The sequence below is a fragment of the Pan paniscus genome, chromosome 12, assembly GCF_029289425.2.
Source record: "Pan paniscus chromosome 12, NHGRI_mPanPan1-v2.0_pri, whole genome shotgun sequence".
Lineage (NCBI taxonomy): Eukaryota > Metazoa > Chordata > Mammalia > Primates > Hominidae > Pan > Pan paniscus.
In genome coordinates this window covers 53076574-53104095 of record NC_073261.2, presented here as the reverse complement: position 1 = coordinate 53104095, position 27522 = coordinate 53076574, and the positions used below count along the sequence as shown (strand labels likewise).

Sequence of the window (27522 nt, the reverse complement as noted above, 5' to 3'; positions counted from 1 at the left end):
AAAAAGATAACTGCTGGCACAGAGAAGATTTTCTTAAATTACTACCAGGTACAACTCTTGGCCAAAATTTTTGAAAATCTGGGTAAACTGAATGCTTTTCTAGGAAAATATAAATTATCAAAATTGACTCAAGAAGAAATAGAAAACTTGAATAGACTAATAACTATAGACAAAACTGAAGAAGTTGGCAAAGTGACCAGAGATATTCTAGAGTTCACACACATACAGAACTGTTCAAGAACAAGGATATTCTATAATGTATGGTGAGCCTGGTGTCAGGATATCTGTGTGTATCTGTTCATCCTGACTAAGTGCTGGTCCTTCCTGTGGGGGGCATCTTTCAGGGCCCCAGAAGTAGCCAGCCTTCTACCCACCCTGCCCTCTCTCACCATACACTTTTGAAGTGCCCCTTTTTGCCTCACAGCATCCTGCTAGCCAGGCTGCCAGACAGCAGGGGAAGGGGAAAGTCTGGGGGTATCAGCCTGTGGATGGATGTGTAAGGTGGAGGAGGAGAGGGACTTCTGGGGTCCAGGTGCCTCTTCACCCCAGGCCAGCCCTCCTCCACAGTTGCCCTCCATCTGCTGGAGCTGAGGAGTGACTATAAATCTTAGGAAAATTTTTGTCTAGATTTATGCACCTCCTAAGCGTGAGCCTGAAGCTTTGCTTGAATGCAGGCAAGAGGGCAATAAAGGCAGGGGGAGGTAGGACAGCAGGAAAAAGGAAAACAGAAGTGTTGTTCAAATTTCATCACAGGTCTGTACTATGAGCACCATGACAGAACAGTTGAAGATTTTCCTTTGCATTCTTGTGTCCCCAAATCAGCAACCTCTGCAGCCCTAAGACTTGCCTCCTTTTTTGGCCTGGCCCTGCCTCCAGACCTGTGGTGCTCCTCGTATCTGAAATGCCTATCTCAAGCCTACTCTCTTTCAAGTCCTCATCAAGGTTTTCTTTGGATAGAAGGATTCTACAGGCTGAACTAATCAGAGGTACTTTTTTTTTTTTTAAGGCTTACAGGTATGTGAGTCTTACCTCTTCAAACAAGACCAACCATCTTAAGATGTGTGTCTTCTGTAGCTCCTGTTTCCTGTCACATTCTCACACATTGGCTTTGCCAGCAACACAGATCATCTTGCATTTCTATGGCTTCCACCATCATGTGGTCACTGATAGTCCCTGCAGTGGGCATTATGATTTTCATCTGCTCAGCAAGTCTTCTTCACCTTTTGGTAATAGCAACATCTCATCCTTTCTTTAGTGAGCTGCCCCTCTGTACTTTATGTGGTTGTGGCTGGGTTGTCAATCCTAGTAGGTGGGCACATGACCCAGGCCTGGCTAATCACAGTATTTCTATCTTCTTGGCCACAGTGATTGACCCAGGGTTGAGCACATTCCTCAAGCTGAGCCAACAGAGTCCTCTATTGGGAGTTTATATGAAAGATAAAGTAGTCCTCTTGTCCCTCTGGGATCCCATGCTAGGACAGTGAAGTTGTCTATGGCCTTGTGCAACCTCCACCCATCACATGGAGAAAGCCCATGCATGGTGGGGAACAAGGTGGCAATACTCAGAGGAAAGCTGAGCCAAGAGCTGTAAAGTCCTCACCACATCTGTGAGGACCTAGGTGTCTAAGACTCATTCATTTCCCTTCTTTCCAGTTATATGAATTGGTAAATTTACTTAAAGTAGTTCAGGCTGAATTTCTGTCCCTTGCAATCAAGTGTCCTAACTAATAGTCTCCCAAATCTGCATTTCTAGCCTAGACTTCTCTCCTAAGCTCTATTCAAACACGAATTTATTCTATATCTATTTACTGAGTACCTACCCTGTGCCATGAGCTATACCAGGTGCTGTGCTAGGTTTGTTGAGGACAAAGACAAACAAGATCCAGTCCTGGCCTGCAAACAGTTTGTTGTCTCCCTGGGCTGACTGAGGTGTTAGAGTATACAATTATGAAATAAACATTATGCAAGAGGCAGGCACGGGATTCTACACTTAACTTGAGGAATTGGGGGACTGGGGAGCCCCCAGAGGCGGTAGCATCTAAGCTGACTCTTGAAGAGCAAAATATAATTGCCAGGTGAGGAACAGCAATTATGAGGTTGGGGTAGGAGAAGAAAGACATTCGGAGCACATGAAACAGCATGTATAAGGGCAAGGAAGTGAGAAAGAGTATTCCTCCTTCAGGGAACTAAAATGTAAGCTCCTTGAGGATAGAGACATTGTATATCTCAATCACTGCTGTTTCTCCAACACTTCTAACAGTGCCTGGCATGGGGCAGGTGCTCATGGGGTAGTGTTTGTAGAATGAATGAATGGCAAGGACTTGATCAGATTTACAGTTTAGAGAACAAAATACAGAGAGCCAAGGTCAGGAAGAAGGTTGTTGGAACACCGGAAGTGGAAACTATTAACCACGGTAGCAGGAGTGCAAATGGGGAGAAGGATGGATATGGGAGCAATTAAGGAAGGAGAGTCAAGAAGGCCTGGTGACAGAATGACTGTGGCAGGTAAGAAAGGGAGGACTCAAGGATGAGGCTTGGGTTTGGGTCTTAAGCAACTGGGGAGATGAGGATGTGACTCAGTAAGGAGGAAAAATGGAGGAAGGCAAGTTTTGAAGGGAGATAATTTTGGCTGTGGATTCCATGAGGTTGAGGTTCCAGTGGGCCGTGGAAGTAGAGATATTCAGTACATGAATTGCAACACGGAGCCAAAAATACAGTTTTGGCAACTTAAGGGTAAAAAGGAAAGTATTTAATCAATGAGCAAGTCCAAGGGAGAGGGCTCAGAGAGAGGGGAGCTGGGGGAAAAGATGGACCCTCAGAGAGGCAGAAGAACAAAGAGGTTCCTAAGAACCAGCAGCAGAAATGGGAGTTCTGGCAAGGAATGTTAGGGAAGAGAGGATGTCCAGGAGAGGAGTGAGCAACAGTAGAAATAATGTTGAAAACTCAAGTAAGAGCAGAAGAGGGAAGGGCCCACTGGGGACTTTCAAGACTGCTGCTTTGATGGGCCTGGCTGATGTGGGCTGAGGAGTGAGTGAGGTAAGGATGTGAGGAGACAATGAGTGAATACAAGAAGCTCAACTGTGAAGAGGAGGAGGCAGCATGGGAGAATCCAGAAGCAGTTTCTAAGATGGGAGTGACCTGAACATATTTAAATGCTTCTTAAGGCTAACCTAATTTTACTCTATATCTTCACTTCCGCAGGCCCGAGGCACGAATAATTCAATGCCTTAGACCTGAAATGTATAACAATTCTTTTTTAAAAAATGCTTCTTAGAAGCAGCCAGTAGACAGGGAGAGGATGAAAAGGGTGCTATTTCAATGTTGGCGGCTCAAAGCTTAACGTGACTAATACTGAACTCACAATGCCCCAACACCCGCCTTCAAACATTCTTTCTCATGGTTCCCATCTCAACCAATACCCATGTTATATACTCAGCACCCTGGATAGCGACCCCCCCTTCCCCCGCCCCCCAACCCCAAAACGCCGCCCCGTCAAGCCATCTCAGAATTCTCAGTCCCCCTCAGATCTCATCAATCACTGATTTTTGTCCACAATAACTTCTAAATATTTGATTTTGTCTACTTTTCCTAAAGCCACTTCCCCAGTTCAGACCTATATCCCCTTCTATCTGGACCACTGATATTGTCTAACTGGAGTCTATAAATCTCCCAGCTTTGAATTCTCACAGCTTCCAAAGTTTTCTGCATATATTGATCCAGTCATGTCACTTTTATTCTAAAAACATTTCGGAAGGCTGGCCGTCTTCTGAGAGGTGACATCCACCCAGGCTTGCCCACCCTCAAGACTGGCTGGAATCTAACCATCCCTGAGCTCCGCCCACTCTAGCTTTTGTCTCTGCTTCTCTCCCATGTGTGTTCTTAGGGTGCCCTACAAGATTTTGCTCCATGGGGAAATGCCAAGTCTAGGCTCATGCTGGTCCCTCTTCCTGGGACTCCTGGGCCTGAATTCTGCAGGCCCAGCTCAAATGCTACCTTTTCCATCAAGCCTTCCTTGACCTCTCCCTCTACAGCTCAAATCACATCACTGCATGAATCACTCCTTACTGCACCTCTTCAAGGATGTGGTAGCAGGCATCACATACTGATAATCATGGACATGTTTGCACATCAAATACCTCCTAACACATACACTGGAAGCAGAGACAATACAACTGATTCATCCTAACACACAGTAGATATCAGTATGTTGTTAGAGGAATCACACTGAATAATGGAGAAATTGATTGACTTCATGTAACCAAAGCAATTTCCACCACTTGTTATCATGGAACTGGATGAACTGGTTACAATTAAGTAAATCCAAGAATCACCTTGAATAACAGGTGGCTTCCTGGTTCTGCTGGTCACCTACTGGGAGGTAAGAGCTTGCTGTGTCTTCTCAATGCTGCAGCTTTGCTCTAGCTGAGCTCTTAGGCTTAGGGCTTGTCTGCTTCATTCCATTTTATCCACCCAGCAAACGATGTCCAGCACAAGGCCCATGTTAGGCACTGGGTACACATAAATGAATGAGAGTTGTGCCATTAGGGTGCCTGTAGTTTAACAATCAAAACAGTGAATACTTATCTACTAATGATTCTGGTCAGACATCATGCTATTCACTTGGTCCTCACAACAATGCTGCCAAGTAGGTGGTACTGCTTCCATAGTAGGATGAGGAAACTGAGGCTCAGTGTCCAAATCACTTGCCCAAGGAAGGCCTGTAATGGACTGTTGCTTTGGTGGTTCCCAATGAGACATGCCTCCCAGTATTCCTGTCCTTATGTGCTCTCCTCCCACACTGACTCAGGGATTGGCCATGTGACTTGCTTTGGCCAACTGGACATTTGCAAGCCTGATGCAGGCAGAGGCTCGATCAGCAGTAACTTAGGACTTGTCCTCTTGGAATACTCCCTCTTGGGATCCAGCTGCCACATAAAAAACTTGGGCTAGACTAGCAAATGATTAGATGCCATGTGTATTAAGACCCTGAAGAATGAGAGGCTATTTTGATGTCCCTCTCCTGTTAGGCTCTCAACATAATGCAGCTGTGTGAGAGTCTACGTGAGACCAGCAGGGCCCACAGCCACAGACACAGTCACAGCTGACCCACAGACCATGAAGGAATAATAAATCGCTGTTGTTTTAAATCCAGAAATTCTGGGGTGGTCTGTTACAACCTAATGAATAACTAAAACCATGATAAACTAGGATTTGAACCCAGTACTACCTGACTACCAAAGCTCATGCCCTTGGTCTCCACATTGTGTTCCTTCTGATTGAGAGTGGAACATCATACTAACAGTGTAATACACACAGGTTGGCCCATGGTAGCATGCAATAAATTTCTTTTTTTTTGAGATGGAGTTTTGCTCTTGTTGTCCAGGCTGGAGTGCAGTGGCATGATCTTGGCTCACCCCAACCTCTGCCTCACAAGTTCAAGAAATTCTCCTGCCTCAGTCTCCTAAGTATCTGGGATTACAGGCATGCACCACCACACCGGCTAGTTTTTGTATTTTTAGTAGAGATGGGGTTTCTCCATGTTGGTCAGGCTGGTCTCGAACTCCTGACCTCAGGTGATCCACCCGCCTCAGCATCCCAAAGTGCTGGGATTACAGGCGTGAGCCACCGTGCCTGGCCTAATATTTGTTAAATGAATGGATAAAGGGTATGATAGGCCACTAGAGAGGTAAAGAGATCTAGGGAATTCAAAGGCAGGATGGTAATTACTTTTCAACAACCATCACCCCCTTCCCATTACAAATATTCCAAAACAAGGCTGGGCACAGTGGCTATAATCCCAGCACTTCAGGAGGCTGAGGCAGGAGGACTTGAGCCCAGGAGTTTGAGTCCAGACTGGGCAACATAGGGAGACCCTGTCTCTACCAAAAGAAAAAAAATTAGGCAGGTGTGGTGGCATATGCCTGTGGTCCCAGCTGCTTGGGAGACTGAGGTGGGAGGATCGCTTGGGCCCGGAAGGTCAAGGCTGCAGTGAGCCATGATCACTCCACTGCACTCCAGCCTTCGTGACAGAGCAAGAGCCTGTCTAAAACAAACAAATATTCCAAAACAAAAACAAAAATGAAGCCATTTAGGCATTCCTAAATCTAGAAACAACTGTGTGGATATCACCAAACTCCCTCTCTGTGTCTGTCTCTTTCTCTGTTAAATTCAGATCAGGCAAAACTGAGAAGGTAATAGAGTTTGTTTTCTGGTGGCCCTGCCTCCCGGTCCCCACCTCCCCATCACATTCATGGCATCTTCTCTCTTCATCCCACTTGGCCTTCAGGGCCCAACAATTCTTTCCCTCTCTTTCCATATAAAATCCACATGCAGAAAAGGGGCTGAGAAGGTGGAAATTACAGAAATGGGGAAGGAAGGTTTGGATGTTAACAGATGGATTTACAAGCCAAAGAAATGAAGCTCTAAGCTCGGTACTTTTAGGAGGCATCTGCCAGCAGGTGGAGGTATCCTAAGGATGGGGGAGGCAGCCGGAGTTGTCCCCATTATACCCCTATTAGGCCCCTGTGGGTGGGGAGTAAAGGAATGTCCACTGCCTCTATAAATCCCTCTGAATCCCCCAAGAAGGCTGGGGCTCTGGCTCTCCACACCTGTGGCTGTGGCCCCAACATGTATACCTCCCAGAGTAGTCACTCCAGCCTGGCAAAGACCCTCAGGGGTCAATGCATCCAGTCCTCTGCCTTCTAGCAGCCCTGGCACTGCTTTTTCTGTTCTAAGCCCTCCCTTACTCTCCTGCTCCTGCAAACAGGCATACACCTCCCAAGGTCACACACAGGCTCCAGAACCTGGATCCCACACCCAGAAAACCATCTGGGCCCCTCGCTGCAGAGAGACCTAAGGAGAGAGCAGGCCCACACAGTACTCGCTGGCCGACTGTGGGCAGTGCACACAGGCCCCGTGTCACACACACTCACATGCAAGGCAATGCGGAGGGGCGCACACATTCAGAGACACTGTGAGCACTGTCACCAGTACAGGCACTGGATGTGAAGAGACAGACACATGCGTGCACACACATGCACACCTCCAGACTATCACACGTGCACACCGGCACGCACAGACACCCGCACAGGTGCCCAGCCAGGCCTCAACACCAGGCCCCTCCCCCAGCCCCTCAGAAGCCGGTAGGGAGGGTTGGGGTTTCAGGGCGCTTCCCCTCCCCCCTCCCTCTGGCCCCTGTTCTCCAAGGTCCAGAGTCCCAGTGGGGTTCTGGAGCCCGCCCCCGCCCCAAAACCTGGCTCAGGGAGCGACAGGCGAGAGGGGGGAGGGGAAGCCTGGTCTCGAAACGTTCTGATTTTAATTTCTTAAATTAACCCCTTCCCTGCCTCTGGTCTGGCCTGCCCAGAATCCCTCCCTGTTGGGCGGCCTCGCGGGCCTCCGGAGGGCTGTGAAGGAGAAGGAAGGGGAAGAAGGGACAGTGGCTGGGGTCCTCCCTCCTTCCCTCTCCGGGAGCAGTCCCGCAGCGTGCCCGCGACTCGCCCTTACCTCCTCCACCCCGCGGCGAGGCCAGGCCCAGCGGCCCAGGGCTGGGGACGCAGAAGAGCCCCCGCGTGCCCGGTCCAGACGCAGGGCCGCCTTGGGGCCTCGGATCTCGTTCCCCTCCGCAGCCTTGGGTGGCCGCCGCGGCTAGCGCCCCCGCCTCCCTCTCGGGGCGGGGGCGGCCGAGCCTCCCAGCCAGTCGCAGCGGGAGGGGCGCACGAACCCGGCGGGAGGAAGGATGGAGGAGGAGGAGGAGGGGGAGGAGGGGGCGCGCGGGCCGAGGAAAGCAAGGGAAGGGGGAGGAAGGCAGCACGGAGGTGGGGCGGAGCCGGCCCCTCCTCCGGGGCGGGCTCTCCAGTGAGCTGGGGAGCGGCAGATGCGCCCAGAAGCGGCTGCGCCGGGACCCCACGTTTTCCGCTCAAGGTGGTTTCGATGGGGGAGGGGTCTTCGGCGCCGCCCTGGGGGTGCAGGGATGGCTCGCGCCGCGCTCCTCCCGGGTCCCAGTCTTCCCGGCTCCCGGCACCGCCCAGTGCATTCCCCGCCCTGGGCACCTCCAGCTGTGGCTTCTGTTGCCCACCTTGAATCAGGGCCTCTCCGCCCTAACCCTAGCACTCTGGCTTGGGCCTGCTTCCACGCGGGGGCAAATCCGGGGGTGGGCGGTTCTGTGAATCCGGAAGGGGGCGGGCGCAGGCGCTACTCCTGAGACATGCGCCACGGTCCCTAAGCGGCCTCATGGGCAGCGCGCCTGGGTCGTGCACTCGGCGACCTCGGGTCAGACGCTTGGTCTCCGCGGAGACCGCCTGGGATGATCCCCTCTGGGCATTCCTAGGGAACCCGCGGAACTGCTGCTGGACCCCATCCGGAGACCCAATTCTGCTCTTAAAGAGCCTCCTAGGAACACGTGTACCCATCACAAATCCCATCCCGGACCTAGAGGAGGAGGAAAAGGCCTCCAGGTCCCTGGTTCCCTCCTACCCACTCCCACCACTTGGCTAAGATAGCAGCCAGGCTTCTTGGGACTGGAGCACCTAGACGGCCCCACCTTTGGCCTAAGGCCTACCAAGCTGGTGAGGCAGAAACAATCTGGCTGTCGTGCGCTTGGAGGAAGTCCACAGGGCTGCAGTGGGGCTGAGAAACCACACAGGGTTTGGAGGCAACCAAGGCCAGAGCAGAGCTGAGGCTTGGATGAGAAAAGGGGGAAGTGTTATTTCAGCCTGAGGGTGGTGCTTGGGTAGGGCTGTGCACATGTGCCTTGAGGGGGAAGTGTTATTTCAGCCTGAGGGTGGTGCTTGGGTAGGGCTGTGCACATGTGCCTTGAGGGGCAATCTGGTTGCAGGAGAGCAAAAACCCAACTTAGTCCCAGGATTCCAGTAACTCGGGCTCATGGGAGTTCTCTTTGACCCCCCATCCCATTCCTGTGAAGGCAGAGGCATTGGGACATTCAGTATCAGGAAGGATAATTTGTAAACTTGTCAGTGGCTTTGGGGGAATGGCAAATTTAATAAGGACAGAGGCTGTACAGTGGCCAATCAGGTTGAATTCCCCCTCTCTCGATCTTCTCTTCCTCTCTGTAGCTCCTGAATTTCTTTCCTCCTCGAGGAGGTCTTCTGAGATTGGACAAATGAGAAATCACTTTTCCTAATACCCAAACGATAACAGCTCCTATTAACCAGGCACCAAGCATCATGCTAATAATTTTTATGCATATCATTTGCTCTTCCTAATATTATTATTATCCCTACTTTGCAGATGAAGACACTAAAATTCAGAGCTCAACACATGGCATAGTCAAGACTTGAACTCAAGTCATCAAACTCCAAAGTCTATGCTCAACCACAGTGCCCTCCTGCCTTCTCTGCTATAATACAGTCCACTGGACCTTCACGTGTCAAAATGCAGATTCCCTAAATCCATCTGCTCTTGCAGATGGCCAAAAATGTCCATATATTGTCTTGGTTTCACCTTTGTTGTGAAGTTTCTCCTCACTCTGTGCATCCTGTGAATGTGTCAAAACAATTTGGGACATGCATGGCTATGTATGTGGGTGCTTTTGTGCATGTGTGCATGAGTGTGTGAATGTGTGTGTGTATGCAGGTGTACACTTGTGCATATGCAAGTGTACATAGGTGCATGTGTGTATCTGTGAGCACATGCATGTGTGTATGTGTGGGTAAGAGTTCATGCATGTGTATTTGCACCTGTGTGCATGTGTGTGTGCATATGTCTGTGAATGTATGCATGTGTATTTGTGTGCCTGTGTGCCCATGCTACATTTCACAGACAACAGTTCCTGCTTGGTTGTTATGGGAACCACAGTTCTAAAAATGTTAAACTGAATCCCACTCCATGTGAACCAGAGAAACCAAAAGAGAGAGAGAGCTCAGTGACGGAGACACCTCTGGGGTCCCAGAGCTGAGGCAAAGAATTGTGGGCTCAGCAAGAGCTGGAAAGACCCAGACTAGCCAGAGGTGTAGACCCACTCATGAGGCCTATGGTGCCTATCAGGGCCCCTTGCTGCAGACTCGGTCCTCAGTCCTGCTTTTTCCCATCTTTCCCTCCTGATCCTTTCTCCTCCCTCTCTCTTTGCCAGCTTCATGCTCTCCAACCACCTTCCTTCCCTCCTCCTTCCCCTTTCTGTTTCCCTTCTTCTCCTTTTGGGTTTTTTGTTGTTGTTGTTCAACTAATTGACACAATAATTAAGCACTTTCATGTTAGACTTGGTGATATGGGGACCACACATGTGGATCAAATGAGGTTTCTGCCCTTGAAGGTGCTCAAGGGTGGGAGCATTTGGATAACTGGTGGGGGAAGGGAGGTGGCAGAGCAAAGCACAAAGGGAGAGATGACAGAGGAGGTTGGAAGGTGAATTTGGATCAGATATAGAGGGCTTTGACAGCAAGGGTGAAAAATAGGTATTGTTTTTATAGGAGGGTGGAAACCTTGGTCAGTTTGGGATGAAGCTCTTGTTTGTTGTGAATGGTGTATTAGGAAATTTTCATCATTAATGCTGGGCAATGTGGAATGAAGGAGGCATAATGGAGGCAGAGGGACCACAGGACGCAGTTTGGCATAGTGTAGCCTTGTCTCAAATAGGGTACAGGAGTTGGGGTGAAGAGGGAGAAAATAGCAAACATTCTGGGTTGCTTTCTCAAACTTCCCCCCCATATCCCACCTCATCAAGATTTGTATTACTTTTTCCCACCTTTTTGGTGTGAGAATCAGGACTTGAGTGAGCCTCTGTTACTGATGTGTGTGTCGAATTTCTCAGGTGCCCCAGGAAGTAAAATAGTTGGGAATCACTGGCCCAGCATGTAGTAGCACTCAGTATCTGTGGAGTGAGTGGATATTTAGATATGCACTGGTCTTGGAACTGGAAGGCCCAGGTTCAAGGCCCATTTCATTCTCTTATTATCTGTGTGCCCTTTAGAAAATCCCCAACATCTTGGGCTTCAGTATTCTTTTCCATAGAGTGTGGGTTTGGACAGGATGTTCTTTTTAAAAAAATACTTTAAAAAATAGAGACAGAGTTTTGCCATGTTGCCCAGGCTGGTCTTGAACTCCTGGACTCAAGCCACCTACCCGCCTTGGCCTTCCAAAGTACTGGGATTACAGGTGTAAGCCACCATTCCTGGCCTGGACAGGATGTTCTTACAAACTCCTTCCAACTGCAACGCTATTATGTGATTCTATGAAATTGACATAGCCAAGGTATGTGTGTATATGGAGGGAGTGGCATGGACTAAGGTGCTGGCAATAGGCACAGAGAGGATAAATGTGGGAACTATTTTAATAGAAGAATTAATATCATCTGGCTTCAGTTTTCAACAACATTGTTGACTAGATAGCCCAAAGACTCTCTTGCTACAAAATATGTGGATTGCTTCATAAAATGTAACAGACATCTCCTGAAATGCTTGGCTGAGCTTGCAAGAAAGGGAAAAAAATCTACATGGACCAAAATAGGGGGACTGAGACCAAGAAATATAAGCATGAGATGTGCTGTGACTAACCCCAGAAGGTATGGGAAGGGAGGCATATTGCTTGTTTGTCCTGACCTGGATCCTGGTTAGAGAAGTGGGAACTGTCTCTGAAAATTTATAACTACTTGAGTTGGACTTTGAACTCAAAACATCTGCATGTTACAAGAACCTCAAACCAAGAAATTAACAAAAGATTGGTCTCCATCAGGTGATACTCTTGGAGTGTCTGGTAGAAGCAAACAGGAAACTGCTCAGGAGAAACATACCATCACCCAAGGCCACAGAGTATTGCTGCCCAAGTAAATCCCCACTGAAGTTGAGCTCACAAGCTAAAGATTATAATACGTAACCCGGAACAATGTACCGTGAATGAGAGTAGAGAAGACCCTGAAGAATTACAATAAGATTCAACAAGTCTAAGTGACAGCCTGGATGTGTGGGGTGGGAAGAAGCAAAAGTGAATCCCACAGAGCTGTAGTTACTTAGATGAATCCAGGGAATCAAATAATGTTGCTATTACCAGAAATATGGAAGGGTGATTTGATTTTAGACAGACTGTATTTGGAATGGTGGTGGGACATCCATATGGGGGTATTCATTAGAACCATGGGGCTGTCTGACTTAGAAGCCATCTACGTAGGAATAATAGCTGAAGGCCTGGCAATGAATGCACTCTGTAAGGAAAGTGTTGAAATAGGAAAGAAGAGAGCTAAGAACTGGTCCAGGAAAACACTCATGTTTTGAGGACCAGTTGAAAAAGAGGAGCAAATAAGGAAAATGAGCTCTTTGGTCTCCAATTCTGGTTGGGTCCTGGGTTTGGATTGATTTTCACATTGTTTGGTTTTAATTCTTTCCATCTCTAGCCTAACATTCTCATCCCTCACAATCCCTAGGGGAAGCTCCAATAAATGGGAGCAGTGTCCCTTGGGACATAGCAGGAACTTCTCAGCTAGGAGTTATAGAGCCAGACTGGGCTCTGGTACCAGGACTACTACTAAGTCACTTCTTTGGGGTTCAATTTTCTCATCAGTGATGTTAGGCCTAGGTGGGTGTGAGGATAAGAATAATAGAGCTGATAGCACTTGCTGGAATGCTGCTGGAGAGGGCAAGATAGGGGTGATCAGAGGCCAGCCACCAACTGTCTGCGTTTCCTCCTTTGTTCAGCTTGTGTGTTTTGGGACCAGTTGCTTGAAATATGGGCCATTATGCTTTTCTTGCCCTACTCTTCATGAAAAGTGAAGTCAGGTGGCCCATGCCTAATAAGTGAAAGGTGTGGTGACTTAAATAGTAAGACAATGAGGGTCATCATTATCTTGTGTCTCCATGAATCTACCACTTATCGCAGTGCCTGACAGTCCACAATTTGAGCCTCTTCATAGGGTTAAACATTGCCTTCTGCAGGCTACTGTTCTAAAATGTTAATTCTCCTAGAAGAGGTAATATTAAATCCTTTACCACAAATTAGTTTCTTAGATACAAGATACTTGGCCACATGAAAGCACTTAACACCTGGGGAGAGAAAAGGATGGAATTCTCTGAGTTGATCATTTTGCCTCTGGTCAGCTGGACTGTGGGGTGGAGGGTGAGCATATCTTAGAGTGAAGGGGTGAAGAAAGAAGCAAGAGTATCAGAAGCTGGTTTGATCTGGCATCATAGGGCTGTAAGCTCTCTTAATTCAAGAACAGCTCAGCTCAGAAGACAAAAGAATGAAGTCCTCAGACACAGGCCTTCTTTCTTCCTTATCAGAGAGGGGTCATTGGAGCAGAGAGATGGAGAGCACAGCGGCCTTTATGCTCCAAGGTCTGCCCAAGGTGGCCAGAAAGAGTGGAAAAGCTTTGGGTGGGGAGTTCAAAGAGTAAAAAGGGGCCACCTTCACCATTACAAGGTCATGCTTTCCTCATCACCCTCCTAGCCTTCCTCTGATCCCAAAGCCATGAAGAGTTCACTTGGAAGGACAGCTGGAGAAAAGTAGCTGTGGCAGGTGCATGGCTGAATGGTAAGTAGGCTGATGCCACCTGGAGAAGATCCTTTTTGTGGGAAGAGCAACTAAGGTGACCATCAGTCTCTGGCAAGTGCCTGCTCCTAGCTATATTCAGGTGTGCTCTAGCTAAATGCTGAGACCCTTTGGGTCCTGAGATCATGTGACTCTTGAACAGATGCATAGATACTGTCTGGAGCCTCTGTGACACTGAACACTCTGGGCTTTCACAAACAGCACCAAAATACTGCAGCCTTTTGCTGCTGTCGCTACTGCCTGGAGCTCCCTCTAGCTGCCAAACCTGTTTCTCACCTTCTGGTAGGAAGCCTTTCCAATCGTGGTATTAAGTTTAGGTGCCTCCATTCTGGGGTTGGAAAATGAGGGTTGGCTTTGAAGTTGGACAGATTTGTTTGACCTGTCTGTTCCTAGCCTGGGTTAACTACATTGTTCCAGCAAGCTATCTACATTGCTTCCACATCTTTGAAATGAGGTATATGCCTGCTTTATTTGGGAATGCGAGGATTAAGGAGAATAATATATACATAATGTTGAACACCTACGCCTTTTAACCACTTTGAAGTTCCAGAAACACCTCCAGCCCTTAGGTGAGCTGTGATTAAATTCGTTCATTAACCTAACACACATTTATTGAATGCCTACTCTGTGCCGCAGTTCCTGGCAGGTGTGCCTGACAGTGGGTGTGTAATATGTTCAGGGCCTGTACCCCATGAGCGTGGGGATCTCCTTTATCTTCTGGCACATATGGTCCTGGGGGAGAAGCTGAGGGGAAGGGTCAGGAGCTTACATGGCAGATTCAGTAAGCTTTTAGCACAATAATTTTAATTGCAAAAATAAACAGTTTTGTCAACTGCTTGAGAGTAGCGTCTGCTTTACAAAAATTAACAACAACAAAAGGAAAAAAACCCCAAAGCAAAACGTTACATCCAATGGCTGCTGGATAAGACACTGCTGTACAAAGTCCCGCGCGAGACCGCCTTGGCGCGGCCCCAGCCTGTCTCTGGGGGTTATAGAGGAAGGCGTGGGGCGTGTGCCAGTTACAAAAGACTGTCTTGAATCCCAGGGTAGTGCCTATTCACTGGGTGGTCTCAGAAGACTTCCCCCAAAGCGCGGCTGACAAGGGAGACAGCGCCTGGACCGCGGGAACTGTCCGCGGAGCTGGTGCTGAATAGGGCGTGTGCGGCGGGCGCTTCAAGGAAACTGGAAGCGGGACCGGAGGCCGGCCCTCGGGCGTGCGAGGAGGAGTTGGAAGAAGAGCGGGGAGGGGAACGGCCCGGAACTCGTGCGCGCCGAACGGCGGCGCCCCAACCCATAAACCCATCTCTTGCTCAGAGAGAAGCGAAGGAGAGGCCCAGCGAGTAAAAGCCGAGGCCCTTGAGCCGCTCCTCGGCGCGCGCCTTCTGCTTGAGGTGCACCTTGCTGTGCCGTTTCTTCTCATCGCTGCGCGCGAAGCGGCGGCCGCACACGTCGCAAGCAAAGGGCTTCTCGCCGGTGTGGGTGCGCACGTGCGTGGTGAGGTGGTCGCTGCGGCTGAAGTTGCGGAGGCAGATGCGGCACTGGAAGGGTTTGTGGCCCGTGTGGATGCGCAGGTGGCGATTGAGCTCGTCGGAGCGCGCAAAGCTCCGCACACAACTCTCCACCGGGCAAGCGAAGGCCTTGGCGTGCGGCCGCGGGCAGAAGCAGCGCGTGCTGCATTTGCCGCCGCGGCGCCCCTTGCGTCGCGCCTTGGCCTGGGGGAAAGGGGTGGGCGGCGGTGGCGGCACGGGTGGTGCAGCCACGCCACTGCTTCCAGGGATGTCCGCCACCAGAGGTTTAGGGAAGTCCGCCGCGGCGGCGCTGCGAAGGCCCAGCGGGGAAAGCTGAGGCTGCGTACTGGCCAGAAACTCTCCGCCGTCGCCGCTACTCCCTCCCTCCCCACTAGGAGGGGTCAGGAGCCCAGGGAGGCCCTCAGCCCCCTCCCCTAAGTCACCCGGGGCCAGCGGGAAAGCGTCGTAGGCCCCGCTGGGGTAGAGTCTGTTGGCTGGGACGGCCGGCAGTTCCGCAGGGCAGCTGATGGACAGCAAGTCCTCAATCTTGGTCCCTATTGCGGGAAAACGAGCCTCCGGGGCGGCCTGGTAGCCTCCCTGTGACCCACAGTTCCCTGGGGCCCCCACAGAAAGCAGCTCCCAGGGCGCGTAGGGACCCTTGAAGGCAGAGACAGCGTCCAGCGCTGGCGAGGCGGGAGGCGCCCGGAGGCCGGGCTTGACGTCGGGCGGGGAGAGCTGAGGCTCATACAGGCACTGCGAGGGGGCACCCGCGCAAGGCGAGGCCTCCCAGAACGCCTCTGGGAAAGGGGCAGCGCCCAGATCCGGGGAGTAAAGGTCCGGCGGACCCGGCAGCAAGGCATCGGACCCCGCAGGAAAAGGGGCATCCAGCGGGGATCTGGACGCTGCTGCCTCTGGACCGGGGAAGGGTGCCAGGCCTAAGATGCCCGACATGAGGTTGAAGAGTGCCTCCGGGTCGTGCGGGTGTTCGGGCACTGCCTGAATGAAGAAGCTACCGCTGTAGCTGAGGCCGGGAGGGGGTGTGGGCGCAGGCCCCTCCAGGAAGCAGGAGTCGGCTAAGTCCCCACTTGCGCCGCAGCTGTTCAAAGCCCAGCTCAAGAAGTCGCCTGCTGAGGAGGGAGCAGGAATCAGCTCTGGGCACATCAAAGAGTGCACCTGAGTCCACAGCCCCTACCTACGAAACTCTTGGTGCCCACGGATATACACAAAGTGCCTTTTGCACATTCTGATTCAGCAGGGGCCCGCATACGTCCCAAGGAGCACATAGAAACATGCACACGCAAAACACACGTGCACAGGCAAAAGGGCGCTCCGATAACCGCCCAGGTTCCTGCGGAGGCGCTGGCGGCCCAGTGTGGGTGGGAATGAGGGTGCGCACCCCAGGACTCCTAAGCTTCCCATCGCCCCTATTCTCATAGCTCCAATGTCCCAGTCCCTCCTGGTTCTCAGGTATGGTGCGCCCCCGCGCTGCGCCGTCGTCGTCTGAGCACCCCTGCTCGCCCTCCTTACCTCCAGGGTAGCCGGTGGCCGCGGGAGCGTCCCTGGCAGGCAGCCGGGGCAATTCAGCGCTGGGTTCGGCGCAACAGCCTTCAGTGGACTTGACGAGGAGCGCGTCGGGTTCGGAAAACTCGCTAAGGTGGAGCATGGCGCGGCGCCGGCTGTGGGGCGCCCGGGGCCTCGCCCGCTGGGCTTGGGGGCGCGCGGGTGGCGGCGAGGCTGGCGGTAGGGGTTCCCCGCAGCGCGCAGACCTAGGCGCCCGGGCTCCTGGCTTCGGGCACTCACCTCTGGGAAAGGAGTCGGGGAGCCGCGGCGCCCTCGCTCGCCCGCACCGGCCTCGGGCGGCGGCTCCTCGCCTCTCCAAAGCGCAGCCGGGCTCCCCCAGCCCACAGCCCCCCCACTTATATAGCTGCGGCGGCGCTGGCTCCGGGCTTCCGACTCCCCGGGCCACTGCCATTTTGGGAGGCCCCGGCCCTGCCGCCGTGACGTAAATGCCCAAACATGGACACAGGATGTGTGCCGGGGACTCCCGAAAAGGAAAGCTCGAGCTGTGACGTTGTTGTTGTCGCCGCCGCCGCCAGGCTCGCGCCGCTGCGTGCGCGCGCGCTCCCCAAGCGTGGAGCCCTGTGTGCGCTGGGGCCGTGGATGCGCCAGTCTGGGGCGCTGCGCCTCACCGGGCCGACAGTCCGGGAGGCAGAGGCCGAGGGGCAGCAGGGGAGGACCGTGTTGGGTTTGACTCTGCCCTCTGCCACTAACTAGCTTAACACTCAATCCCCCTTAACGTCAGTTTCTCATCTGTGCATTTCCTGTGGAGAGAAACTGAGAGCACATAAATGTCCAGGCGCACTCAGTAAACCATAGAGATTATTGCCATTCATTTATTTTGCTCACGCCTGTGTGTTTTTCATTTTAAGTTTTTTTTTTTTTAATTTGTGCTAGGAAAAATAATTTAAATTAAAAAAGGACTGTAATACTTGTTAACAGTAGGAGGAAAGTCAACTAGCACAACAGGGTATATTCTAAATTGAAAAGTAAAAGTCCCTCCTCTCCACCTACCTTCATTCCTAGCTCCTGAGGTAGCCACATTTAAGTTTCTTGGGTATTCTTTAAGAAGAATTTTATGTATATCCAACCATACACATTGTTCTGCAATATTATTATTATTATTATTTCACTTGAAATAACTTAGAGATTGTGCCATGTCCTGACATAAAGATCTTGTCATTCTTTTTCAAGGCTGTATAGTACTCCATTGTAAGGGAGGACCTTGAGTTAGTCGATTTGTCCCCTATCCATGAGCATGTAGGCAGTTTCCAACTTTTTACTTATACCAATGTTGTTGGAGTCAACATCCTTGACTATATAAATGTGAATGTGTCTGTGAGATAAATTCCAACGAGTGTAATTGTGTGCCAAAGTATATGTAAAATTTTGATAGACAACTGGCAAATTATCTTCCAGAAAAGTAGGGCCAATTCCTGCTCACTCCTCCCTCACCCACAGGGTATGAGATGCTTCTGCAGAACATTTTTTCTGCCTTCATACAAATGGCTTTCGCTCTAAGGATGTTGTTCCCAGCAACACACAGGGAATCCGTGGGAAATATCTCCCTGGAATCAGTACTTGAAATAATTGGGCTTCTTTTGAGAAAAAAAAATCCTAGCCTTAAGGAGGCTGTGAATCTTGGCTGCAGAAGCATCAGAGCCAACTCCAGCAAAGAACCTTGCCTACTCTCCTAGTCTCATCTCTCTTCTGCTGTGGTTTTCCCTCTGTCTCATTCTCTCATTCTTTTTAAAATGTTTATTTTATTTTGTATTATAGCTCACTTAACTCCTTTCTGGAACCAAATTAAATAAATACATGGGGGGGGGAAGGATTAAATAAATGCATGTTCTTCTTTAGGAAGAGCATCAATTCCTGAGACTCTGTGTGCTGGAGGGTAAGGTGGGCAGGTTTAGGGCTCCTCCTTCCTTCTCTCCTTTTTTGAAATACAAACAAAGCCCTTTGGGGGTGGTGGACTCAGCATCATGGGCAGTATAGCTCCCAGCCTCTCTTCCACCCCTGTACACTCCTTTTCAAGAGAGAGAGAGAGCCCAAGAATGCCCAAACCCCACCACATTCTCAGTCCTTTCACCCTATGTCCATTATCCAAACATCCATTCAGTTTCTCAATGTTCATTCATTCAGTATTCATTTCTTAAGTGCCTATTACAGGCCAGAAGGTAGACTTTGGTTTTATGTCTGCTGGGACCCTGAGCCCCATCTCCAGCACTAGGTGCCCACTCCTCATCCCACAGTGACCTTATTAAGTGTTTTCACAGAATATGTCCCTTCACACAATCACCTGCAAAACATATGCTGACACACTTGTATGCATCTTCTCCTGAAGTCCACAAATCATATAAAGGTTCTCACAGGGTCATGCACTTGCAGTGTGTCTTACTAAATGGCTACACTTATGGTTCTGTGTTAGTAGCACATATATGAGCATGTAGGAAATGCAGAAACCCAGCAGATGTCTGTAAAGATTGGACACACCAAGCACGATTTTCCTTATACTGTATTTCAGATCCAGGGTTTGATTCTAATCCAAATGCATTGCCAAGGCCAGGTGAGCCCACACCAGACACGCAGGGCACACATGTCTCAAATCCACTCTGGCATCCTACTGCCTGAGAGGGAGGAGGAGGGGAGGAGTTTGACTGGGCTGGTGTCCAGGTCTCCCCAGGTCGCCCCGTCGGGCCAGATTGGTCAGCCCCAGGTTGCCCATCCCTTCTGCTGTTCTTCCCTCTGCCACAGCATTCCTCCTCCTTCTTAGTCACAGATAATTCCCCTACTCTCTTGGTGAGTTGCCAAGCCATTGCTTCTCTCTGCCAAGGGCTGTTGGACTAGGTCTGTGTTAGGACAAGGGTCCAAGTCACCAAAGTTTCTTGTGTTAGAGGCCAGACCTGGGGGCAGGGCTCGGGGGTGGGTAGGAGTGATTAGGAAAGGAGATAGGGAAGAGACAGCTTGTGCTCTGGGTGTGGGATGGCTCACACCCCCATGTCTATGCTACTTACCTCCAATGGACACACATACACACACTCACAGGCACAGAGGATGGCTACCTCTGGAGGGCAATTTGCATCTGCCTTTGGCTCTCTGAGGACTGGGAGGGAATATAAAGGGGGCTGAGCATTTTGTAGTTCTTCCCAGCTCGTCCCTTCTTCTCCCTACATTTTAACAGCTTACAAAGAGATTCTGGGCCCAGATGAAATAAAGGTCTTTGGGAAGGGAAGGAAGAGAGAGGAGCTTAGATCTATGAGCTCCATTTAAATCACACTTCAAATATAAAAACACAAATGTACACAAGGGAAAAAAGGGAAATCACATACATTGAGCATTTTACAAATATTTTATCATTCAATCTCCACAAAAGTTCTATGGAGTAAGGAATTGGAGACCAATTTCACAGATGAGGAAACAGATTCAAAAAGGTCAAATGACGTGATCGACACCACACTTCTAGTCAGTGGTAGGGCTGAGAGTCAAGTCCAGGCTAGCCTACTCTATAAGACAATTTAGGAAAAGATAATTAATTTTACAAAAGGATTCACTGTTGGATGGCTTTAGATGGAGGATCTATCTCCCTGTAGCTTTCAAATAGGATGTGATGTGCAAACTTGAGCTGGCTGGTGCCCATCCCTGCAAGAATTCCCTGGAGTGATGGCCATGGATAGGAAAACAGTGGGTCACAACTAGTGTGGAGAAGTAGCACATATAAGGTTCTTTGGAGCTGTTGTGTAAGTTGGTGTGTGTGTGTGTGTGTGTGTGTGTGTGTGTGTGTGTGTATGTATGTGTGATCTTGGGGAAGGTGAGAGCGAATTTTCTATTTCCATGGGAAAAGGTGCAAAGGAGAATCACTTTCTAGACAAGCACTGAACAAACATTTGCTGAATGAATTAATGAATGAAGAAATTCATTCATCAAATATTCATTGAGCACAGCCCAGTGCCAGGTGCTGGGTTGGCCCTTCAGATGCTGATGCTGCAGTGCATGAGACTGGAAGCTTTGAATCCAGGGAAGGAGGTGGGGAGGGGCAGAGGGAGGGTAGAGGCAGCCTCCCTGCTCTCTCTTCTGGGGAGGGCTCAGCCCCTGTCATAGTTCTGGTTATGCTACTGCTCCCTCCTCCACACCCTACCTTGATCTTTCTGCTCTAAATATCATTGTGTTCAAATAATAGTGTGTATATTTTAAAAGACTCCAAGAAGACAGCTGCCTGGGAGTATTAATCATGAAGAGGCCAGCACTCTGTCTCCATGGCGACTCCTGACAGCGAGAGCTGAGGAACAGTTCCATGTCCCACTTCCTGGGGCCATGGAGATGCAGGAGCACTGCATCTCTCACTCCTCTTTCCTCTCTGCTTCTCCTTTCTTCTCCTTCCTTTCTTCTCCTCTCTTCTCTCCTACCCCTTCCCTCCACTCCCTCTTTTTTTTTTCTTCCTAAAGGATTTATTTAAAAGCAGGGACAGAGGCAGGGCCAGCCATCAGAGTAACAAAAAACATGGCTAATGAAGCCACAGCAGAGATGAAGTCTGCATCCAGTTGCAGCATCTGCAGTGCCCAACTCCACTCCCAAGACCTCTGCAGTGCCCCCGGGCTTCCACAGCCAGTAGGGCAGAAGTAGTGTGATCATCGGCCCCTGAGGCAAGAGGCCAACTGTCAGGGTCCTTCTCCGTCTCTTTTCTCTTCCCTGCTCATGGCCCATCATTAGTTTGTGGTTTGGGTCATTATTATGATTATGAGTATGGCTATTATTTTTAATGCCCACAAAAGTAACAGGCTTATTGAAAAAAACAAATGTTAAAAATTATAATGCAAAGAACGAGAATACCTTTCACTATCCTGTACACACACACACGGACACATTTTAGGTTGATTCCTATAGATTTTTTTCATGCATATTCATGCAACATCCATTTAGTCAACATCCATTTAGTCAACAATCACATTATTATCATCATTCTTATTTACATCATTTTCATACTATACGTACTCTTGTAACTAACTTAACACTGTATCTTGTTTTTTTTTAAATTTTTTCCATAATGATACCCATCTACAGTGTTGATCTATAGTGTTGGTAACAGTTTCACCAGCATATTTCATTGTGTAGATGAATATAATTTTTTAACTTTATAGTTTCCTGTCTTTCACTATTATAAAGGATCTGGCTATATATAGTCTTTTATGTATATGTGGTGCATTGATGGGGTAATAATACTACAGTATTCTAGCTAACATTTGCACGTTACTTACTATGGGCACTATCTGACAGGTAGTGAGAGCTTTACCTATACTCATCATTTAATCCTCACCACAATCTGATTCGTATTATTATTATCTCTATTTTACAGATGGAGAAATTGAGCATGGAACACTAAGAAATTTGCCCAAGCTTACCAGGTTAGTGATGATGCTGGGATCTGAACTCATACTATAGCCATAGGCTAGATTACAAAAAGTGAAATTTCATGCTCACTTCAGCAGCACATATACTAAAATTGGAATGATACAGGGAAGATTAGTATGGTCCTTAAAAAAAGGGAAATTTTTTAGGACAAATAGAACTGGTTTTAGGGCAAAGGTACAAACACTTAAAATTATATATATTGTTAAATATTCTCTAAAAAGATTGTTCCAATCTCTGGGCCAACTAGCAGTATATGAGGACCAACTGGTAAGCAGAAAGAGGCATCCCAGTGATATTTTAATTTTTATTGTAAAAATTATCAGTAAGGATGAGAATCTTTTCACAGGGCCTTAGTATTTCCTTTTCCATGATATAGAGGCTTAATACCTCACCCAAATACTTTTTTTTTTTTTTGAAATGCAGCTTCACTTTTGTTGCCCAGGCTGGAGTGCAATGGTGTGATCTTGGCTCACCGCAACCTCTGCCTCCCGGGTTCAAGTGATTCTCCTGCCTCAGCCTCCCAAGTAGCTGGGGTTACAGGCATGCACCACCATGCCCTGCTAATTTTGTATTTTTAGTAGAGATGGGGTTTCTCCATGTTGGTCAGGCTGGTCTTGAGCTCCTGACCTGAGTGACCCACCCACCTTTGGCCTCCTCACCCAAAGACTTTTTTTGAGTGGAAGCCTTCCTTATGCTCCTCACATCCGTGTAGTGGGCACTGAAAGTGAGGCTGCTCTGCTGTGGCATAGACTGGGAGGACTAGGTGGGGACATGTACATAGGGGGCTTATGTACCCTCTTTACTTTTGTTCTTTCTATTTTGAATTCTTTCTATTTTTATTTACTCATTTTTTGTAGAGATGGGGTCTCTCTGTTGCCCAGGCTGGTTTCTAACTCCTGGGCTCAAGTGATTCTCCCACCATGAACTCCCAAAGCGCTAGGATTACAGGTGTGAGCCAGCACACCGGGCCTGTTCTTTCTCTTTTGGATCATGGGGAGAGGTGGCGAGGAGAACAAGGTGGCTGCATGCCATTAGGAAAAGTGGATTCTTCCAAGGTGGCTTGGCTTCTGAGCTGTTCTCCTACAGGAGAGAGGGAGGTTATTCTTTCTCTCATCTTCCATTCTACAGCCTTCCTTTGGCAACACTGGACAGAGCTGAGAGGTAGATGATCACAGAAGAGGCGTGACTAGGGTGGGTTCTAGGAGGGTCAGAGGTAGGTGGACGGTTACAATGACTTCACACTGCTACTGCCCTGTGATTTGGAATCGGCCTCCCATCAGCCCTTTGGATCTAAGCCTGGTTATCCCTTTGTGGGTAATAATGGACTTGGATCTTGTTAAATGTTTTTGTTTGATTAAATAATGGTGTTCAGAGCACTAATTTTCAATTCATGTGTTAAGAAGGTAAAAAGGAGGATTGGTGAGCAGACGGAGAGACCTATAGCTCTAGAACAGAACTGGAATTAGAAACAAGCCTTCTTAACCTATCTATCTGGCATGTTTCTCTCTCTCTGGCCTCCTTCTATTTTCACTTATCTGAACTCATCTCACTGTCTTTTCACCGTCTCTCCTCCCCCATCTTGCCATAGTTTTCTTTAAACTTCTTTGATGTAGATTGGTCATTGTACTGAGATTGGACAATATAACTCTGAAATGCCCAGGCAATTTATCCACAGCTAGGTCTGTTGAGCCATAGCCTGGGTCCTCTGTGTGTCCTTGAATCCTGTCCATCATCATCAGGCTGGGCTTCTGGTTGCAAATGACAGAAATGCAACCTCAATTAGCTTAGAGAAGAACGAACGAAAGAAAGAAAGGAAGAAAAAGAAAGAAAGAAAGAGAGAAAGAAAGAAAGAAAAAGAAAGAAAGAAAAAAGAAAGAGAAAGAAAGAAAGAAAGAGGGGAAGAAAGAAGAAACTTATCAGCATATCCAAGGGAATGGGAAATCCAAAAAAGTGTCAAACAACCAACCTGTGAGGGCATCAGGGACACACTGGGTGTCAGAAGCTGGATGTCAGAGGCTAAGAGTTTTCAGAATGCTCTCAGCTCCTTTTTTTTTTCTCACTGATAACTGAAAACCTGGCCTTTAGCAGACTGTGTGTTCTACACCTCAGCTTCTGTGATAAATGGATTCTCATTCCCAGTTGCAGGTAGGGAATCCTAGAAAAGACCTCTGCTCTTCTCCTTAGGACAATTATATGGCTAGCAGGCAGGGTAATATCCGGTTGACACCACCACTAGGGTCTTGTGCTTGTGCTTTGAGGGCAAGTCCCAGAGAAGAGGAAATGACTGTGAGCCAGGAAGCCTCCCTTGTCCTTGAGGGCAAGAGCTGGGCAGCAATGAGCTCTGGCACGTTCTCATAACCAGGGGCAGAAATAGTTCCCTCTGCTTAACAATGCCCCTGGAGCAAGTCGCCTACTCCATCTGTCTGCCAGCTCCAAGGAACACTGCTCAAAATAAAAATCCCTAATTAGCAATTCCTTCAATCCAGAGCAAAACAATTTATTTGTTTCCTAGAATAATCTGGAGCCACATTTGGCTTGGCAACCAGTGGGTCCCACATGTTCATGCGGTGTGCCATGTGAAGACTTCAGCAGGGAGTTTTATTCAGTTAAGCATGAGGGGGAATGCCCTGGGGGTCACCTCCCCAGGCAGCAGCAAGTCGGGGCCTAGAATAGAACTGGTTTTATCAATGTTGTGCAGCGGGTTTCTGGTACAGGGTAGGTAGTGAAGGAAGAAAGTTCAACAGGATTTCTAAGCACCTGCTCTCACAAAGGCCAAACCGGTGATCCCTACATTTGGTAGGGACACATGGCCTGCAGGAGACATAGAGAATCTGACAATAGAGTAAAACCTCAAGCCAGGGAGTCAGAGGAACTGAGTCTGACCCAGTTCTGCCACTGGTTTGTTCTGTGACCTTGAACAAATTCGAAATACTTTCTGTGCTTGTGCATTCTCACCTGTGAAATGGGAGTATGTTACCTTCTCTACCTATAGTCTCAGGATTAAGAGTCAGAATTAACAAATTAAGTGGTGGTTGAAGCACAGGCACTTGCTACAAAAAAAAAAAAAAAAAAGGCAAGGTTAGAAACAATATATCCAGTTAAGAAATGATGAGTAATTCTTCCTACCCCAAATGTGTGCCCTGCGTTTTCTGGGCATCTATGTGTATGTGGGTGGAATTGGTCACTATGACATGAATTTCATGACTAGTTGTTTTCTTCCAATCCTTGCTCTCATTCATTCATTATTCATTCATCTAAATATTTGTTGAGGACTTAATACATCAGCCAGTTCAACAACTTATTACAGAAAGGTGTGATGCATGTGCCAGTGGGAGAAGGACCGGATGGTTTGAGATCATAGAAGGAAGCAGGAGGTCATTAGCTCAACAAGATATTCAGGGAAGGCTTCCCCAAGGAAGTGACATTTGAATGGAGACTGGAAGGTTAAGTAACAGTTAGCCAGAAAAAGGGAAAGGTTGAGTGGGGAGAATGTTCTGGGCAAAGGGAACAGCATATACAAAAGCCAGAAGGTGAGAGAAAAAAGACAAGGGAGGAGAAAAGGATTCAGGGAACTGGCAGAAGCCCATGACGGCTGGAGTGTGAGGAGGGAAAGAGGCTAGGAAGGGCAAGTGGGGTCAGGCTGGAGAAACTGGTGAGCTCAGGATCCTAGAAGACCTTTTAAGCAGGTTTAGGCATTTGGACTTGTTTTTTTTTTTTTCCCCCCCCACCTATCTGATCACAAGCTTCTATGCATAGGCATTTGGACTTTATCCCTAGAGTAATATGATGCTATTGAAGAGATTTAAGCTGTATAGGCGATGCGATTTTTATCTTAGAATGACCAGCGTTCTAAGACCACCTTCCATGCTCTGATACAGCGTGGAAGGTGACCTGGAACGGGGATCAGTTAGGAGGCCACTGTGGCAAATCAACTGACAGTGGGCCCTCAGACGTGAACAGTGGGTGGCAACAGGAAAGGAGAAGCTTTCAGAGTCAGCAGCCATTTAGGAGCTCTTTTATAACACACACACAAGGGTGAATAGCTATCCTTGGGGCAAAAGAGAGAGGAAGGAGTCAAGGTTGACTCTTGGGTTCAGTTTTGACCATGGGTTAGTCGTTTTTTTTTTTTTTTTTCTTTTTCAAGACAGGCTCTCATGCTCTGTTGCCCAGACTGGAGTGCAGTGGCACGATCATGGCTCACTGCAGCCTCAACTTTCCCCAGCTCAGGCAATTCTCCCACCTCAGCCTCCCAAGTAGCTGGAACCACAGGCACGCACCACCACACCCCGCTAATTAAAAAAAATTTTTTTTGTAAAGATGGGGCTCTCACTATGTTGCCCCGGCTGGTCTTGAATTCCTGGGCTCAAGCAATTCTCCTGTCTCAGCCTCCCAAAGTGCTGAAATCGCAGGCATGAGCCACCGTGCCTGGCCAGTGGTCATTTATTTAGGTGGAGAATCAGTAGGAGAAACAGAGTCTTCCTCTGACCCACTACGTTTTATTTATGGAGCTTTAATTTACATACAGTGAAAGGAGCAAATCTTAAGTGAATCTACCATTTGATGACTTTTTAACACAAATCAATATATAGAACATTTACATCCTCCAAAAAGTTCCCTTGTACCTTTTTCCAGTCAGTAGATACCCCCTTTCGGGTAACCATATTTCTCAGTATATCACTATAGATTAGTTTTGCCTACTCTTGAACTTCATATACATGGAATAATCCAGTACGTACTGTTTTGTGTCTGGCTTCTTTTGCTCAACATAATCTCTGTAAGATTTACCCACTCCATGTTTTTCATGCATCAGTATCAATTAATAAATGTTTTGTATGTATCAATCCTTTTTTCTCAGTCACTAACTTTTCATTGTTTAAATATACCAATTTGTTTATCCATTCTCCTACTGATGGAAGTAGATTGTTGTTGTTTAATTCTATGTTTGTTTTCAGGAGGTCAAAAGGAAGACAACTTAGAAATGAATGACAAGGCGATGATATAACAGTTATAAACCCTTATGACCTGCTACATACCTTTAAAATATATCAATTTAAAGTGTGATTGATGTATTTTATCACACTTTAAAGATGTCATTTACTTCAGCAGAAAAAACTTTGAAAAATTGAGTAATTACTAGTCATAAACTTAAGAATGTGCAAGATGAATATGAAGAAAATGATAAAAATTTTTTCTGAAGGGCATTGAACAATAGACTAGGTGGGGACATATGTCTTATTGGATGGGAAGACTCAATATTATGAATATGTCAGTGTCAGTGTTGGTGGGTTCTCTGTGAAGCAGACATTGAGAGGGAAGGCTACAGGGAGTTTATTTGGGAGTAACACATGTGAGAGATAAAGGCAAGATTGGATAGAAGAGCCTCACACTGCAATGAGCATCTGACAGTCTCAGCCAACCCAGTGGCGAGTTCCAGAGCAAATAACCCATTAGAAGAATCCTGCATTGGGAAGAAGCGGCCAGTCTCTATGCCCTCTTTGCTCTCAGTCATTGGTGAGAGGCCTAGCTGGAAAGAGCATGGTCTTGGCCTGAAAGCTAA

At 48.3% G+C, this 27522-nt stretch overlaps 2 protein-coding genes and 1 non-coding gene across 6 annotated transcripts in view; 1 reads left to right on the top strand and 2 right to left on the bottom strand.

The window, feature by feature from the left end:
• FBXO41 (F-box protein 41) overlaps positions 1 to 7817 on the bottom strand; it is a 29768-nt gene extending 21951 nt beyond the window's left edge. Inside the window, exons 1-2 of one of the 3 annotated variants that reach the window (XM_034953386.3) lie at positions 7504 to 7774; positions 4332 to 4508 (exon numbers count right to left, since the gene is read on the bottom strand). The gene's annotated coding sequence lies outside the window, so the exon portion shown is untranslated. Of the gene's footprint in view, positions 1 to 4331; positions 4509 to 7503 lie in introns of all 3 variants that reach the window. The other 2 variants (XM_003808208.5, XM_034953385.3) reach the window with 2 other exon arrangements.
• Positions 7818 to 14273: 6456 nt separating this feature from the next.
• On the bottom strand, positions 14274 to 16914 carry EGR4 (early growth response 4). 2 transcript variants are annotated; one of them, XM_008960290.6, is made up of 2 exons: positions 16527 to 16914; positions 14274 to 16126 (listed from the first exon to the last, which is right to left on the bottom strand). In XM_008960290.6, exons 1-2 carry the CDS (start codon positions 16660 to 16662, stop codon positions 14802 to 14804), a joined length of 1461 nt encoding a protein of 486 aa, XP_008958538.3. In that variant the 5' UTR covers positions 16663 to 16914; the 3' UTR covers positions 14274 to 14801. The 2 variants fall into 2 exon arrangements, with proteins under 2 accessions (XP_008958538.3, XP_003808249.3); XM_003808201.7 differs by having other exon boundaries at positions 14274 to 16123.
• A 5112-nt stretch (positions 16915 to 22026) lies between these two features.
• Positions 22027 to 22131, top strand: LOC112438955 (U6 spliceosomal RNA). Its single transcript, XR_003027267.1, has one exon. It is a non-coding gene; the product is annotated as a U6 spliceosomal RNA (small nuclear RNA).
• Positions 22132 to 27522: the final 5391 nt, after the last annotated feature.

Excerpts from the sequence above, each read along its gene's own strand:
- EGR4 (XM_008960290.6), bottom strand. The coding sequence starts at position 16,662 with ATGCTCCACCTTAGCGAGTTTTCCGAACCCGACGCGCTCCTCGTCAAG. Across the intron at positions 16,127-16,526 it reads GGCCACCGGCTACCCTGGAG|CAGGCGACTTCTTGAGCTGG; the intron begins GTAAGGAGGGCG and ends CTCCCTCCTCAG.